At 40.0% G+C, this 18,426-nt stretch overlaps 1 protein-coding gene across 1 annotated transcript; it reads right to left on the bottom strand.

The window, feature by feature from the left end:
- Positions 1-12,129: 12,129 nt before the first annotated feature.
- On the bottom strand, positions 12,130-16,981 carry LOC120528492 (gastrula zinc finger protein XlCGF49.1-like). The gene is made up of 2 exons (XM_039752671.1): positions 16,965-16,981; positions 12,130-13,422 (listed from the first exon to the last, which is right to left on the bottom strand). The coding sequence occupies exon 2, from the start codon at positions 13,349-13,351 to the stop codon at positions 12,704-12,706; it is 648 nt and encodes a 215-aa protein (XP_039608605.1). The 5' UTR covers positions 13,352-13,422; positions 16,965-16,981; the 3' UTR covers positions 12,130-12,703.
- Between the last annotated feature and the right edge of the window lie 1,445 nt (positions 16,982-18,426).

Here is an 18,426-nt window from a genome sequence, read left to right as displayed (position 1 = left end):
AGTGATTCACACACATAGATCACATACGAGTAGAAGATCAAATACAAAACAAAGCAGGGCGTTATAAATGAGGCCCTTGAAGATCCAAAACCGTCTCCTTCAGGGTCTTGTTGTCCTGGGAGATCCATGTCAATCCCTCTGTCAGGGAAGACACCGTCTCCCGCAGAGACGCGTTTTCAGCAGCAAGCTGCTCCACCTGATCCTGGCTGAATTCCAGAGATTGTCGGAGGTTCTGGAACTCCTGGGGCCTCATGTAAAACACTGTGTGTAGAACTCGCACTATAACATGGCGTAAGCACAAAAGCCGAAATGTGCTTACGCACAGAAAAATCCAGATGCAGGAATCTGTGCGTACTCCAACTTCCACGTTCTTCTGTTACATAAATCCCGATCAGCGTGAAATCTAACGCTCGTGCACGCGCTTTATGTAACGCCCCCAAATCCTCCCAGAATTACGCCTATTTGAATATGCAAATCAATATAAATCGCCCTTAAGCGCAGCCTTCTGTGAAAAGACAATGGGAAAAGCACGGGGAAAATATAAGAATTTCAGCGAATACCAAGTGGAGGCAAAGGAAAAACATACTATTTGTTCAAATAAACCATGGAATAATCAACAAAATGAAGTTGATCGAGTGACATAGCGTGTTGGAGAAACTTGAAAGCTCACATTCACAAAATCACACAGTGCCGGAAATAAAAAAGAAGTCACATATCAAAGTTGCCGTGAAAAGAAGAGTTGTAGCCCACCGTCTGAGTGTCGTATGAAAGTTTATTAGGGTACAGAGAAAAAAGGAACACAGTGGGGAAAAAGCACGAAATGTCAACTTCAATCTCGACATTTCCACTTTAATCACGTAGTTTATTTTGTCATTTAGTAGAACATTATAAACTTCATCTTAAAATCGTTTAATTAACCAGTTTCTCAAATCACATCGTAATTAAAGTAGCACGTTAAATGCTTTGTTTTGTATTTGATCTTCTACTCGTATGTGCTCTATGTGTGTGAATCACTACTTGCTTCTTAAACCGGCTCTCTTCCTCCAACTGGACACAGAGTCCATTACATTTGTGATATTACAGCTCTCTGAATAACTAAAATACTGAGATGTATACGTGATGTCATTTTCATGATGATAGGACTTAAAGCACATTATTAAACATGGGTTTCACTTCGATGAAATAATTTATTGTCGAAATTTGTCGCTGCGTTTTTAGCTGTGTTGTTATTTTCTCTTTCTGTTTTATATTCAATATATGTTGGCGTAGCCGTCACTGCAGTCCTTGCTTTTCTTTCCCCAAGTAACCGATCGCCACACAATCAGCTCTGTAATAGACGTTAAGCCATCTGTAAGCTTAGCTGATTCTTCAAAACGTTTAAAGAACATTGAAATATCTTCGTAGTACATGTTTAATTATTCTATCCTTAACGACACTCCCAGTGAAGAATATAGATTATTTAAATGAAGTTAAAGTTTTATCTGTATAATTTAACAAATATATTTTGCTGCATTTCATCTTAAAAATGATCTCGTCATCATATGTAAATACGTGCTTTATAAAGTGGCTCAGGTTGTGCGATATTATAACTGTAGTGCAAGTTTACAGTGAGGTGATTGTACTTATAAGTCCTAACAGTTCTACAAGGAGCAATTGATTGAGTGCATTTAAAGTTCTTGGGATTAAACTGTTTTGAACCGCGAGGTCCGTACAGGAAAGGCTTTAAAACGTTTTGCAGTGGCTGAGACAGCGTGTCCTTAAAGCTGTATACTGATAATTCTCTTTCCGATCAGCTGCTGCTGTGATTCACACTCAGATACAGTGATATAAATACTCTGAGTGGTGCAGTGAGAGTAATATGGAAAAAGATGATCCGCTGTGGCAACTCCTAACGGGAGGAGCTGAAAGAAGAAGAAGAAGAAGGAGAAGAAGGAGAAGTGAGAGTAACAACGCTAAAGCAGTTATGGTATTTGGAATACTATGGCTGTTCCCTGGACCATTATATTGTTACGAGTTAATTACAATCAGATGCATTACACTAATAAACAATATGTGGTTAGTTTCTGTGTATTTATAAAGCCGCGTCATGAAAATAATGTGTAATCACACAAGAACAGTACCATTGCTTTGACGCTGGGTGCCGCCAGTTTGCAAAACTGAGCGGAGAACTTGCGTACGACAAGACATGAGGTACCGTGGAAAAGTGCTTGGCTTTACGCCAAGTGTAGGTTTTATACATCGCGATTTGAACGTGGAAAAGTTCTTACGCAACATTTCTGTGTGTACGCACCGTTTATACATGAGGCCCCTGGTGTAGAACCTCGAGCAGGTGGAGTCGTCCCTCAAATCCCAAAAGCCTTTTATCTATAGAATCTAATAATTCTAATATATCCTTGCCGGGAGATGAGGTCGCCTCGGGGGGAATCCTGAGAACGGCTTCTCTTGGTAGCAGGTGTTTCCGTGTTAGCTGCTGCTTTCTTAGGCCCCATGACAACAGACTCAAAAACTTGATCAATATAATTTTGTAAACTTTCCAAATTTTCTTCACTTACCTCCAGGTTGAGTGAGTTATACTTACCGGATTAATTGCGTTGTCAGTAAATAAATTTGGCGTAAATATGTCTTAATTGTTTAGATTGTTTGCTAAAGAGCTGCCATCTGCGTCAAACGCTGCAGAGAATCCGTGATCTTCCTAGCCAGCACTTCTCTCTCCCAGCATGCTTCTCTCTAACTCCAGTCCAGCCTCTAACTCCAGTCCAGATTGTGTACAAGTTCAGTATTGGTTTGCTTATTTCTTTACAGTATAAGGAGACGGAAACCCCAAAACCTTATCTGTCTTTGTTTGTTTATTACAGCAGCCACGGACATTGAGTGTAAAGCCCGGATGGAAAAGGCGTGATTGGTGCAGGGGCACTGTGTGCTGTGTATGGGACTGTGATTAATAAACATGTGTTTTATATAAAGATGTGGTTTCCGACTGGTGGTGTCCGGGAAAGTCCCACAATTAATAAATCCTTATTTATTAATCCATAAATTACATGTTTCTTAGAGGCTTAAGTAAGAATTCAGAAACGGTCACAACTGGTTCATAATATCACGAGATGTTCTGTTAGTATCAAGAGGTCAGCATTTTCTCATAAAAGAATGCAAGTTAGTCCCTTATTCTGTGCATAAGCTTAATTCTTTTTCTACATAAATGAAGAACAAATCATATCGCTCTCTGCAGCATGATTCATACAAAATACAGTCCCTGGTATTGTGAGTTAACTACTTATAATCATCTCTTCCTCAAAGGACACCATTAGTTTTGTTAAAGAGGCCTCCTGTCTGCCTGTCCTTCTTACTTGCTTTGTTTTTGAGTTTCTGCGAGTCGAATTGTGAGACGAGGTCATCATGAGCTCTCGGAGGAAGCAAGCAGGCAAACTTTGTATTGAACATTGCAGGAGCCGAGCTTTATCTAAGACTAAACAAACTGCATGTAAGGCCTTTGCCTGTGTGAGTGAAGGGTAAGTTCTTAAGCTAGCATATAAAGTATATAAATAATTAAATGGCATTTAGAAGAGAAACATTAGAGTTCATTAATAGCTTAGGCAATAAAATTAAACACAATGTATTATGATATTAGCTAGTTTTGAACACTTTAGGCACTTAAGAGTTGATTATTGAAAGCTAGGGGTCTTTTTCCTGAACATGTGCCGTGACGTAAGCAGTAGCCTGGCCTCAGTCAGACCACCGGGCAGCTGTGTGCCACGACTTAACAGTACTGCTGCCTGCGTTCATGGGCTTCTATATTAGTAAGCATGTATATATTTTACAGCAGCATTTGCAATATGTCTTTATACAGCTTAGTGATATTATTATTATTATTATTATTATTATTATTATTATTATTATTATTATTATCTAAGATACAGTAGCACATATGAGTGAACTTAAAGAAGCAATTTTTAAAGGTTTGTCTTTTTTATTCTTTCTTTCAAGCATGAAGCACTGTGTCACAGTTGTTTGCAGCTTGGCTCTTATCAGTGAAGCCGTGTGCTACCGCTCACTGGCACAGCCGCTTACTATGTTACCCTTATAGGACGCTAGTGCAACAAGTAATCATTTATTGAAGTAATCAGTTATTGAATTATTAATTAGGAAGTCCAGTCCAGTAAGATTTTATCTATGGGTCCCCCTCATCTCAATTTAATTGTTCCTCAACTTCATTGTTAAGTTGGGAGTTGATTAACAACTGAAAGGCCAGTGACCTTAGCAGCCCAGGATTAGGCCTTAAAAACAGAGGAAGGAGTAATCAGGTGATGTTTATCGCTGGATGGCAAATATATCCTGCCAGCAAAAATATTGTTACGAAAAGAAGACAGTTATGGGGATGTCTCCAGGGGCAACAATATTGTTATGAGAAGGTTTGTACACCTGGGGCCTCATGTATAAACGGTGCGTACACACAGAAATGTTGCGTAAGAACTTTTCCACGTTCAAATCACGATGTATAAAACCTACACTTGGCGTAAAGCCACACACTTTTCCACGGTACCTCATACCTTGTCGTACGCAAGTTCTCCGCTCGGTTTTGCAGACTGGAGGCACCCAGCGTCAAAGCAGTGCTACTGTTCCTGTGTGGTTATCCTTTCTTATCCTGATGCGGCTTTATAAATACACTGAAATTAACCGCATATTGTTTATTAGTGTAACGCATCTGATTGTAATTAACTTGTAACAATATAATGGTCCAGGGAACAGCCATAGTATTCCAAATACGAGAACTGCTTTAGCGTTGTTACTCTCACTGCACCTTCTTCTTCTTTCAGCTGCTCCCTTTAAGAGTTGCCACAGCGGATCATCTTATTACTCTCACTGCAGCACTCAGAGTATTTATATCCCTGTATCTGAGTATGAATCACAGCAGCAGCTGATCGGAAAGAGAATTATCGGTATTATTATTGTTCTATTTGTTTTATTTTCATTTTACTCTTTATTCACACGTAAATACTGTATACATTGAATTTAAATAATGTTAGCAAGTTATGATGGTTGCATAATTGTTTTTTCCTTGGGATAACAGCGGGAACACTAAACTAGCACGCTCTAAACATCAGCGCCCTCGCTACGCTACCACAGCCATGATGCTAGTAATTACAATAATAGGCAAGCATTTACCTTGGCTAACTTGATCTGTAAAAATGGTAAATATGTTAATAAACCAACACAGGCCAGCCTGTATATTAAGGATATTCCATATTGTTCATAAATGGTAAGACTATAGCAAACGTACCAACTTAGCAATCGGGAAACGACTCCCCGGTTGCACTTCCTGTTGTGGCTGAGCGTGCATCTGACGTCAGTGGCTGAGAGTGCATGGTCTGCAGCCAGACCCTTTTGGAGGCCCCAGGTGATTGTTATGGGGAAAGGTGCTGAGTGGGGGAAACATCATGAGAAACTCCATACAGTAGATGCTGGGAACCTAGTCTGGGAGGGAGGCATTTTGAGATAAGAACTGGAATATATTTGGGGCGCTCTGGACACTCGGGGCTCACTTCATGAACTGAGACAGCCTTTATATTCTCCGGAATTCTTTTCTATGCTGTGCAATAAAGTCTTAAATTCTGATTGCCTTTCTGAAGACTCTGCTTGATTTTTCTAAGATTTCTCCATAACAGATTGGCGACCACGAAGGGACTAGAAAAGGCTGAAGCTGATCCAGAGGCTGGGACGGGGCTCTGAGAAACGGACACAAATGGTAGAGACTTAAAAGGGTAAGTAAATTTCGCTATAAATTGTTTGTGTTAGTTTCATGGAGATCCTGCCCCTCCAACGGAGAATCTGCAAAAGAAGCTTTTCTAGATAACAAACTGAACAGTGTGGAGAGGGATGAAGGGCAGCCAGAATTGAGTTAAGAAAAGCTGGCATTACTGTCACTGTGTGAATGTGTGACCGTGAATCTGAAAAGTCGGAAACTCGAGTTATCCGTGGGCTGTATTTGGGCCGGGTTGTAAAGTAAAAGTCTGTGTATGCTCTCATCTGTAACTTGGGTCATTCGCTTTGTGCAAGGCTTAGGACAGAAGGGCAGGAGGCTGCCAAAGGAGTTGCTGTGCTTGAGCCAGCAGGAGGCTGCAAGGAGTTGTGCGAAGAAACGAGTCAGTTTAGAAGCAGGTCAAGGCCCCTGGTACACTGGGCTTTGTCCTCCCTTCTTGCCGCGTTCAACATAAAGTTTACGGGTGAGGGGGCTGACAAGGTTGGAGTCCTACGGATACCACCTTGGATTAGAGACAAGGGTCTGCATTGGTAGGTGAAATTCCTGTGGTTGCCACACTTGGCTCGCCATAGTGTGAAGTCAAGGAGTTGGGACCGGGCAGCAGGTGGAGTAAGTGTGCTAGTGTGAGAGATAGAGAGGGAAGCAAAAAATATATATAATAATATATATCTTCTAAAAACAGACCAATATATAAAATTTAGTGAAGGGAAAGCTCAGGGAAGTATAGGTAAGAATAGGGCTAGTTTAGTTATATATTTATATTAAATAGGTTAGGTTAGGAATAGAATAGGGGTTATGGAGTTTGTGAGGAAGCTGTAACAACTGATTAAACACAGATACTGAGCAGGTGTAAATGCAGCTTTGCATGTAGGCTTGAGTATATGTGTAGCATAGGTGTGAGTAGAGCATAACTTTGTGTAAGCAAGTACCAGTGCAGGGCTTTAGGGTAACACCAGTAAACTAAATAACATCTAGATAAAAAAACAGGCACATGCACATATGTATACATATTGAAACTGCCCCATCCCTGAATAAGGAGTGAGTGAGTGAGTGACTGCAAGAGCTCCGTTATCTCTCAGTGATAGTAAGATAAGCCACAGAATCGGAGACAAGTGTGAATATGAAAAAGCTCCAGAATCGAGTAACAAGAAACATAGTAAAGTAATTAAACACATAACGGGTTTGTAATCAAGCACTTTTTCATATAAGCATGTAAGAAATTTTCTCATGACAGTGTCACTGTTAGGAGGTACAGTAATTAGAGAAATGAAAGCCAAAGTAGTTCAAATAAGTATAAATTGCAAAGATTGTATATATACATATGTGTATGTGTGTGCAGTCGTGTGGGGAGGTTTGGGAACCCCTCTTAATTCTTCGGATTTGTGTTCATCATTGGATGAGCTTTCAAAGTATCAACTTCCTTTTAATATATGACATGCCTTAGGAAACCATTAAGTTTATTGGATTAACAGAAAATATGCATCATAACAAAATTAGACAGGTGCAAAAATGTGGGCACGCCAACAGAGATATTACATCAATACTTAGTTGAGCCTTCTTTGGCAAATACAACACCCTCTAGACACTGTCCTCCTATAGCCTTTGACGATTGCCTGGATTCTGGATGGAGGTATTTTGGACCATTCTTCCATACAAAATCTCTCCAGTTCAGTTCAATTTGATGGCTGCCAAGCATGAACAGCCTGCTTCAAATCATCCATTAGATTTTCAACAGTTGAAACTGACAGTTTAAACCTCTGAGATCGCTTTTTGTAGCCTTCCCCTAAACCAGGAGACTGAACAATCTTTGTTTTCAGATCTTTTGAGAGTTGCTTTGAGGATCCCATGCTGTCTGTCGCTCTTCAGAGGAGAGTCAAAGGGAAGCACAACTTGCAATTGATGACATTTTCTCATGATTGGACACACCTGTCTACGAAGTTCAAGGCTTAACAAACTAATCCAACCAATTTGGTGTTGCAAGTAATCAGAATTGAGCAGTGACAGGCATTCAGATCAGCAAAGTTACAAGGGGACCGACATTTGTGCATAGCCAGTTTTTCACATTTGATTTAATTTCATACAACTAAATACTGCTTCACTAAAAATCTTTATTCGGAAAAAACCCCAGTACTCAGATGTTCCTTGAAAATGAAACACATACCACTGTTATCTTTTTTGTTGAAAGTCGAGTAAATTATTATGCCGTCAGAACAACTTTGTTTCTTACCAGAATCAATTTTTTTATGATTGTGAAGAGAATTGTTAAACGAGAATGGCATTCCACATTCAGTACAGCTGTAAGGGCCGATTTATACTTCGCGCTCAGAACGTGTACGCGCCCGCATCATGGCTGCCACGCGTTCACAGCGTTCATTTCAGCAGGTCCTCAGAAATTAACACGACGCATGCGCGAGTTGCAGTACCAGCAAAAAGTCGGAACGTGACGTCAGAGTCTCTGTTTACTATCTACATGTGACAGAAAACCTCTATGCAGATCCTATGGGGATCGATGTGTTTGCTCCGCTGTTTGATGAATGATTCAATGTGGTGAAGCAAAATGCCAACATACAGAGGCATTCGTGGTGCTTTTATATTGAAGCATCGCATATTCCCGATCATAATGACACGATGCATTTTAAAAGTCTCACATAACATCTTTGTGCCGTCTTTTTTTTTTTTTTTGCAACTTAACAACAGCAACATAATGTATAGCGTTATATTTGAACCACTGAGAAAAAAATAAAGGACACGGTGAAAACGTGTATTTTGTGATTAAAGTGGAAATTTCGCCTTTAATCTTGAATTGTCCACTTTAACCTCGTAGTTTAGAATTAGAACAATCTAGACGAGAACAGGCCATTCAGCCCAACAAAGCTCGCCAGTCCTATCCACTTGCTTCCTCCAAGAAAACATCAAGTCGAGTTTTGAAAGTCCCTAACGTCTTACTGTCTACCACACTACTTGGTAGCTTATTCCAAGTGTCTATCGTTCTTTGTGTAAAGAAAAACTTCCTAATGTTTGTGCAAAATTTACCCTTAACAAGTTTCCAACTGTGTCCCGTGTTCTTGATGAACTCATTTTAAAATACAAGTCTCGATCCACTGTACTAATTCCCTTCATAATTTTAAACACTTCAATCATGTCACCTCTTAATCTTCTTTTGCTTAAACTGTAAAGGCTCAGCTCTTTTAATCTTTCCTCATAACTCAACCCCTGTAGACCTGGAACCAGCCTAGTCGCTCTTCTCTGGACCTTTTCTAGTGCTGCTATGTCCTTTTTGTAGCCTGGAGACCAAAACTGCACACAGTACTCAAGATGAGGCCTCACCAGTGCATTATAAAGGTTGAGCATAACCTCCTTGGACTTGTACTCCACAGATCGGCTATATAACCTAACATTCTGTTAGCCTTCTTAATGGCTTCTGAACACTGTTTGGAAGTTGATAGCTTAGAGTCCACTATGACTCCTAAATCCTTCTCATAAGGTGTACTCTCGATTTTTCGACCGCCCATTGTGTATTCAAACCTAATATTTTTACTTCCTATGTGTAATACTTTACATTTACTGACATTAAATTTCATCTGCCACAAATCTGCCCAAGCCTGTATGCTATCCAAGTCCTTCTGTAATGATATAACGGATTCCAAATTATCTGCTAATCCACCTATCTTGGTATCATCTGCAAACTTAACCAGCTTGTTACTTATATTCCTATCTAAATCATTTATATATATTAAAAATAGCAGCGCCCTAGCACTGACCCCTGTGGAACACCACTCTTAACATCGGCCAGTTCTGATGAGGTTCCTCGCACCATCACCCTCTGCTTCCTGTGTCTGAGCCAATTCTGCACCCATCTAAAAACATCACCCTGAACTCCCACTTCTTTTAACTTGATGCCCAACCTCTCATGTGGCACCTTATCAAATGCTTTCTGAAAGTCCAGATAAATAATATCATAAGCTCCACTTTGATCGTATCCTTTTGTTGCCTCCTCATAGAATTCCAACATGTTAGTAAAACACGACCTCCCTCTTCTGAACCCATGCTGACTGTTCAGAATAACTCCTGTCCTTGCCATGTGTTGCTCAATCTTATCCTTAATAATTCCTTCCATTAATTTTCCTGTGATGCTTGTTAAGCTTACTGGCCTATAGTTGCTTGGATCTGCCCTGTCACCCTTTTTATATAATGGGATGATATTTGCCATTTTCCAGTCCTTTGGAATCTCTCCAGTGCACAGTGACTTCCTAAAAATATGTGTCAAGGGTTTATATATGTACTCACTAGCCTCCTTAAGAACACGAGGATAAATATTATCTGGGCCTGGTGATTTGTTTGATTTCATCTTATTTAATCTGAGCAGCACTTCTCCCTCTACAATTTCCAAATCCCTCAGTACCTCCTTAGTAGTTGTGTTACCTCTGAGGTTATCCACTTGCTCACTTGTAAACACCTCAGAAAATGTAAGTTTAGGGCATCTGCTATTTCATTGTCTGTATCTTTTAATTCCCTTTACTATTCCTGATGAACTTGACCTCCTCCTTAACTGTTCTTTTACTACTAAAATACTGAAAGAATCTCTTGGGGTCTTCTTTGCCTTATCTGCTATATTCCTCTCCAACTGTCTTTTAGCCTCTCTGATATCCTTCTTAATGGTTGCCCTCATTTCTCATACGCTCACGGTTCTCTTTGCAGTCATTAGTCTTATATGCCTTATACAGCAGTTTTTCCTTTGCAACTTCTTTTTAAATCTTTATTAATCCATGTGGAGTTTTTTAGTTTCCTATTACTTCCAAATTTAGGTATGTATCTGTCCTGCATTACATGTAAAACATTTTTAAACCTGTTCCACTGCTCCTCGACTGTCTCCACATTTAAAAGCTTATCCCAGTCTATCCTACTTAGACTTTGTGCATCTGCTCAAAATTAGCCCTACTAAATTTCAACTTAACAATTTTAGTCTTTGCATCTGTACTCTTACAAAATACTGAGAATTGTATTACATTATGGTCACGTGACCCTAGTGGTTCAATCACCTCCACACCCTCAAGTATATCCTGATTATTACAGAATACTAAATCCAGACAGGCTTCACCCCGTGTTGGTGCTTTAACATGCTGTGTTAACAAACAGTCGCTGGTTACTTCTAAAAACTCCTGCTCTTGTGCTTCTCCATCTGTAAGGTTATCCCAGTTAATATTTGGATAATTAAAGTCCCCCATGACTATAATATCCCCTGTAAACTTGCCTTTTGATATTACTAAAAAGATGTGTGTTGAAATTACTGTCTGAATTGGGTGGTCTATAACACACTCCTAAAATAAGACCTCTTTCCCTAATATTTTCCAGATGAAGCCACACGTCCTCACTAAGATGGGGCTCATCATCCAACTGAAGATGACTTACATTTAATCCCTGTTTGGCATAAACAGCAACCCCACCTCCTTTTCTGTTCTGTCTATCCTTCCTAATAATGTGTATCCCTCTATGTTACACTCATCCCCATCTTTGTTATTTAGCCAGGTTTCCGTTATTGCTATAATATCATAATTATGCTCTGCTACATACAACTCCAACTCACTTACCTTATTTTTGATACTTCTAGCATTAAGGCAAGCTATTTTTAACGTGTTAATCCTTCTATCTTTACGTAGTTTACTTTATCATTAAAGCAGACCGTCGTAAACGTCATCCCAGTTTTTAATCGCTACGAGCTTCTTGGACCTGACAGCTGCGGCAAGCAGCAAAAGATCACCACACAGAACAAATTAAATGTCTGATATTCCAACTCTCTGCACATTTAGAATCTTTAGATTTATACTTGATATCAGTTTCATGATGGAATGCATTAAAGTGTGCATGTTACACTTTACATATAATTTAGTTTAAATAATGAATACTGTTAATAATTACACACATGGGGGTGACACGGCGGTTGGAGCGGTAGCACTGCTGTCTCGCAGGGAGTTATGTTGCTGGTATTTCCTGCTTGTATTCCACACTGTGCTCCGGTTTCCTTCCAAAGATATGTAGATTTGGTGCCGCTAAAATGACGCCAGTTTATGTGTGCGCTTATATTCATCTTGCGATGAGCTGAGACCTCGTCCAGGGATTGTTTCTCTGTCGTGCCCAATGCTTGCTGGAATGGACACATCCCTGGATTTATGGATTTAATCAACACACATCCTTTTCAGAGATATTGCGGTAAGGTGTCATTGGAATTTAATAGGTGTTCTAGGCAATTCACAACACAGAGAAGCCAAACATGTTCTCACCGTGATAATATCTCGCACTGCCACCTGGTGGATTCCTCCAGATTTATGTAAAGTACGCGCACAAGTGTAAACACTACAATGCTTGTGTAGCAGGAGCGTCCTCTGCAGCATGCGTCGCGTGAAGTATAATTCCGGCCTAAGGCTTCTCTCCAGTATGACTTCTTCTTTGATTATAAAGGTGACTGAGGTGTGAGAATTGTTTGTCACATTCCAAGCAAAGGTAAGGTTTCTCTCCTGTGTGCCGTCTGATGGTGCTTTGTTGGTGCTTTTATGCACTTTTATGGTGCTTTGTTGTGAGAACTGCTTATCAAATTCAGGACATCAATAAGGTTTATCTCCAGTGTGAGTTCAGATGTGGCACAGAAGTGTGGTTAAAAATATAAGAATCGTTTCTCACATTCAGAACAGCAATGAGATTTTTCTTCAGTATTGATTTTGGCTTGTCTGTAAAGACCTTTCTGGCTTGTATAACATTTGCCACATTCAGAACACACATACTGCATTTTCTCTTTAGTGGGAGTTTGTGCGTTTACTTGAAAAGAGCTAATGTTTAAAACCCTTTTCCACATTGAGAACAGCAATATGGCTTCGCTCCAGTATCAATTTTTATGTGCCTTTGAAAACTGCGTTTGTCAGAAAATTGTTTGGCACACTCTGAACAGCAATGAGGTTATTCTCTTGTGTGAATTCTTCTGTGGGTCTGAAGATTGCCTTTGCATGAGAATGACTTACCACACTCTGAACAGCAATGAGGTTTTTCTCCTGTGTGGATTCTTCTGTGGATCTGAAGATTGCTTTTGCTTGTGAATGACTTACCACATTCATTACAACAATGAGGTTTTTCTCCTGTGTGGCTTCTTCTGTGGATCTGAAGATTGCTTTTGCATGAGAATGACTTACCACATTCTGAACAGCAATGAGGACTTTTTCCTGTGTGGATACTTCTGTGACTCTGAAGATGCCTTATACGTGAGAAAGACTTATCACATTCTGAACAGCAGTGAGGTTTTTCTGCTATGTGGATTCTTCTGTGCCTCTGCAGACTGCTACTCGTTGAGAACGACTTACCACATTCATGACAACAATATGGTCTTTCTCCAGTGTGAATCTTCATATGCTTATTAAGATCACCTGTGTGTGTGAATTGTTTGCCACATTCCAAACAACATTTTTTTCCAGTGTGAATTTGAACTTTTTTCTCCACTTGCTGTCGATCAGTTGTGATGGCTTCTGTCTGTGTTAATCCAGAAGCAGGGAGAGAATTGCACTGCAAAAAGGCTGGTGTCAGGTTCTCTGGTCCTCTTGCTGATGTCTTCATAACTTTCTCTTTGTACTGAAGAGAGAGCTGACCAAATGAAGGCGGTGAGAAGCTGCCATTCTTCTGGAAATCTGAAATAACACAAACATTTTAACTATATTTTCCCCTGACACTTTTATCCAAGGCAACTCACAACATCTGAGCCACAATTAGTTACATTTCTCTTATTCTTCCAACTGGAGGACAGACAGGTCACATGGTGTCAATAACTGAATCTGAACCTGCAATTTCAGGGTTTGATGTCCAAATTCCTAAGCACTACCCGCCTTTTAAAATAAATGAAATAGTACAAGTAAACAAAGTTGTCAGGCGGCCTTCTGCTGTTATGCACCTAAAATCTGGAATAGCCTGCCAATAGGAATTCACCCGGCTGATACAGTGGAGCACTTTAAAACACTGCTGAAAACACATTACTTTAACATGGCCTTCTCATAACTTCACTTTAATTTAATCCTGATACTCTGTATGTTCAATTCATAATAATAACTATTCATTGTGGCTCTAAAATCCGTACTGACCCCTACTCTCTCTTCTGTGTCTTTTTCCGGTTTCTTTGTGGTGGTGGCCTGTGCCACCTCCACCTACTCAAAGCTTCATGATCCACCAACAATGATGGATGGATCAAAAGCCAGAAGTCTACATGACCATCATCATCAAGTCCTTCCGTGAGAACCCTAAATCCAAAGAGGACTGTTTCATTTATGTTAGGTAGAATGTCCAGAGGGGACTGGGCGGTCTCATGGTCTGGAATCCCTACAGATTTTTTTTTGTTTTTCTCCAGCCGTCTGGAGTTTTTTTGTTTTTTCTGTCCCCCCTGGCCATTGGACCTTACTCTTATTCGATGTTAATTAATGTTGACTTATTTTGTTTTCTTATTGTGTCTTTTATTTTTCTGTTCTTAATTATGTAAAGCACTCTGAGCTACCGTTGGTATGAAAATGTGCTATATAAATAAATGTTGTTGTTGTAAAGTGGTGGCACACTGGTTGGCAATCCTTCCTCAAATTGAGGTGCCATTTATGGTCTGGCCACTCCATGTGTGGTTTTTACATGTTCTGCTGCTATCTGTTCAATTTCTCCACCTTTCTCTCATATGTGAAAGACAGGCCTGATCTGATCAATTGGCCACAAATCAAATCAGCCAATTTTCACTCCAAATGACTTGACCGATGATCAGCAAATTAGCTGATCTTAACATCTGATCTTGATTAATAAAAAACCATGCAAGACAAAGCTCAAACATTACCAAAATACAAAAACACATCCTCGACAGTCCGTTTTATTGCCATCCTACAAGACATAACTAATTTGTGATTTGTAATAAATGTGCAAAATGAAGTCAGTCATGGGGGATTCTCTGCTAACTCTTTCAACAATACAAACCTTATTCAGCATCTGAGAAGTCAACACAAAGGGACTGGTGTGAAGAACGAGCTGTTTAAAGACCAAGGTGACCAGCAAGCTTAGTCTAACTCAGTCGCCTACTCTCTATCGGCCTCCAATAATGGCAGCACTTAGAAAACTCAACCTTATAATACTGACAGCGAGAACGACAGAGACTTACTGTGACACAAAAACAGTAGAATTTGTAAGCCTGGACAACCAGCCACTTTCCGTTCTGGAAGATGTCACATTTTAGATCATTTATATCCAAGATTTCATCTCCCAGTGAGTGTTTGTTAGCTGATTTATTTATAAAATGAATTAACCAGGCATTAGATGTTTTGAATTAAAATTCCTTTGATTAGCCTTTCAGTAAATGTGAAGGTAGATGGGAGGAAAGGAATGCTGAGTTTTACTGAGCTGGTACATAAATATAAATTGTTAATAGACGACGAATAGTTCAAAATTGTATTCAGCCCTCTTATTTGATTGTTGGGAAGAATAGTACAAGCCTAGTTTTTAGACCTAAATAAAATAATACTAAGTATGCAAAATAAGCATTGAGTGTGAATAATCACTATTCACTATACAGTTACGAATTCTGTAACAGATACTATGATCATAATGATTTTTTTCCCCAAATTAAACAATGGCATAAGGACATGAATTTCCCAGATGATTGCAAATGTCAGACACATAAACTGCTTAGTGTCGGTGTCTCGACCACACAGACGCACTCGGAGCGACAGACGACAGTCAAGAGGTCCAAAGAAACTCCCCGCCAATAGAACTGCAGAATGCACAAAGAAATTGTCAATAAAGATAAAAACGATATTTGAGTCAGCGGCATCACAGGTGAATCTTTATCTCTGTGAACCTCATACCACAAGAGATGCTGGGCCACTGGCTTTCTGGTGGACCAATAAAAGTCGTCGTCCTACCTGTGCCCTCCTTATACGAGTGGGGACAGCGAGAGTCTGTTCAGTACAGCAGCACACGTCGTGGAGGACAGGAGGACCAGACTGTCCTCAGAACATGCAGAGATGCTTATATTCTTACATAAGAATCTGAAGCATTCACCAAGACTGTCTCGTTTTCTTCTTGTCATAGTAGACGGCTACAAATACCTAATTGAACATTTAATTGAATTAGAAATGTGGAGTAGGATTAAGACATGCCTTTAGTTTTTCTTAGCGTGTTTTTGTTCTATTATGTGTGCATTATGGGTAAATGTTCTGTGTGTATGCTGTAAGCAGAAGCACTTTATTATGGAATGTGAAATTTACACATGGCTAAACATACATTTATTAAATAACAAAAAAAAAAAGAAAATGTATTATTATTGATATCAGCAGATTGTAATGGAATGGAATGGGTGATCAATATCAGCTCTAAAGGCTCCGATCAAAGCCTTCCTACCCAATAATGTGCTGAATTTGAGATTTCTCTTGTTAATTGTAATGTATGTGATGAGATTTACATCCTCTAGAACTTAATCTGGCCTAAAAATAAACATACAAATATATCTGCCTGTGTCAGGGGGTCACAGTGTTTAGCACAGCTGCTTTATTGTTCAGGTGTCCTGGGGTCAAGCCCGGCCCACAATTGTTCTACTTGGGGGCTCTGAATGGCGTTTCTGGTTATTCTGGTTCTTCCCCTCATCCCCAAGAACATGCAGGTGAAGTGGAGTGGTGACTCCAAATTGTAAGAATGTGATTGTGGGAGACAGAAGGGCCCAAGATCATCTCCAAGTGAAGACTTCACACCACTGCCAACCTGTCCAGGACATGCTGCCCCACTAAGCTCAGGGTGAGAGCAGAACAAAAAATGCTAAAAGAAGACCCCGAGCCCCCCTGAATGTCATCATGGCTCGTACAGGTAGCTCTTGTCACTGTTAACGTCAAAGTGCACAAGATTACCATTAGAAAGATGAGGCACATATTAGGTGAGCACTGGCTTGAGTAAATTCACTATGATTTAGAGCACAGGGCTGAGAATTTTATTGTTATTTCTTTCTTTTTGCGGACATTTCTACCTTATTTGCCACACAAATTAAAAAATATACAAGTCTTTGACAAAATATGACTTTTGATATTATCATTAAACATAATGCACTGTTGGACTAACATACATCACAGCTTCAGTCAGAGTTTCATGATGTTCAAGTCATGCACTCAACACTTTAGATTATAAATTCTCTCTTTCTTTTATATTTAATTACATTACTCACTTATTCCAACACTCCCAGGTGACTCTTCTCCTTCTCTCCCATTTCCCTCGGTGATTTTCTCTTCAGACTCTGATAACTCTGATTTCAGCTCTGTAGAATTCTCCTGCGTAGCCAGTCGTCCCGTATTAGTGGACCGGGGCTGTAAAATGGATGGAGATTCTTCACAGGAATCTTGCTTGAAAATATCCTCAGTTTCTTGCTTTTGAAGTTCAAGACAAACAGAGAAATCATTCAAATCCTCAGCTTTAATGGCAGCAGTCACCTCCCTGCACTCCTCTTCTTCTTTAAAAACTGAAATTCTTTCTTCGTGATCCTCCAGCTTCACACACACTTCCTCTGGTGTGAGCTGCTCACACTCCTCCTCTTTAATGTCCACTGTTCTTTCATCCACGCCATCTTCTTTGGCAGAGGCCATGCTCTGTGGGAAACTCTTCTCTGTCTTTAAGTGTCTGCTCTTCTCTTCTCAGGTTCACTTCTCACATGGACAGCCCTGAGCTGGAGGCCATTAGACACCTCAGTGTATGGACAAGTGAAATGGGAAAGCCCTGTGAAAATACAAATGGGAGAATTAACTTTTTAAAGTCAGTAAAAATAATGAGCACAGTTCAGTGTTACAGTGCCCTCTATGAAGTCTGGGTAAAAGACAAATTTTTCTTGATTTCCTCCTCTGCATCACAGTTTAAAATTACAAATCAAACAATTCAGATGTGACCAAAGTGCACTGCAGACCTTCATTAAAGGGGATTTGCATACATTTCAGTGCCACCATGTAGATATGACAACACTTTAGCTACACGGCACCATCATGTTTGGACACAGCAATGGCAGGTCTATTAAAGACGTCATACTTAGGGATTCGTTGGCTATAGACTGACATGAACGTCAAACAGGAGGACTGGGTCTTCACATCACTGACACATTCACATGTTTCAGTGCAGGAAGTGTTGTAAAGACAAAGAGACCATCAGAAATTGTGAAACAATTCATTCATTCGTTCTCAGATAAGTGGACATGGAGCTCCTTAGAAACTACTTGGTGATAATGGTGGAGAATCAGAGAGATGGCAGAGAATATTAACATTGAAACAAAGACCACCACTGCATACAGTCCCTGGGGTAATGACTACCTGAGAGACACAATCAGACTCTCATAGAAATTATACACAAAGTGATAAAGAATACTGGATGTGACTGGTTAGTGCCAGATTAGCGCCACGGGGCACTAATGGTAGAGAATACCATGCACAATATTTATTTGTACAGCTCATATCAGCTGGTGTTTGGCTGAAATCCAAATCTTCCTTGTTTTCTCGTGGACAGACCACCCGCCCTAGAAGGCACCACTAGGAGTGTGTCAGAGGAGCACATATTCCAGCGCTGCACACTCCAAGAAGAGCATTTACTGAAGCAGAGTGTTCAGAGCGAATACGGAGAGCACTCCAGAGACAGGTTAATTCTGAAAA

This window comes from Polypterus senegalus, chromosome 4 (assembly GCF_016835505.1).
Source record: "Polypterus senegalus isolate Bchr_013 chromosome 4, ASM1683550v1, whole genome shotgun sequence".
NCBI lineage: Eukaryota > Metazoa > Chordata > Cladistia > Polypteriformes > Polypteridae > Polypterus > Polypterus senegalus.
This window is presented reverse-complemented; position numbering and strand designations above follow the sequence as displayed.

What these genes read in the sequence shown, in the direction of transcription:
- LOC120528492 (XM_039752671.1), bottom strand. Translation starts at nt 13,351, where the DNA reads ATGAAGACATCAGCAAGAGGACCAGAGAACCTGACACCAGCCTTTTTG.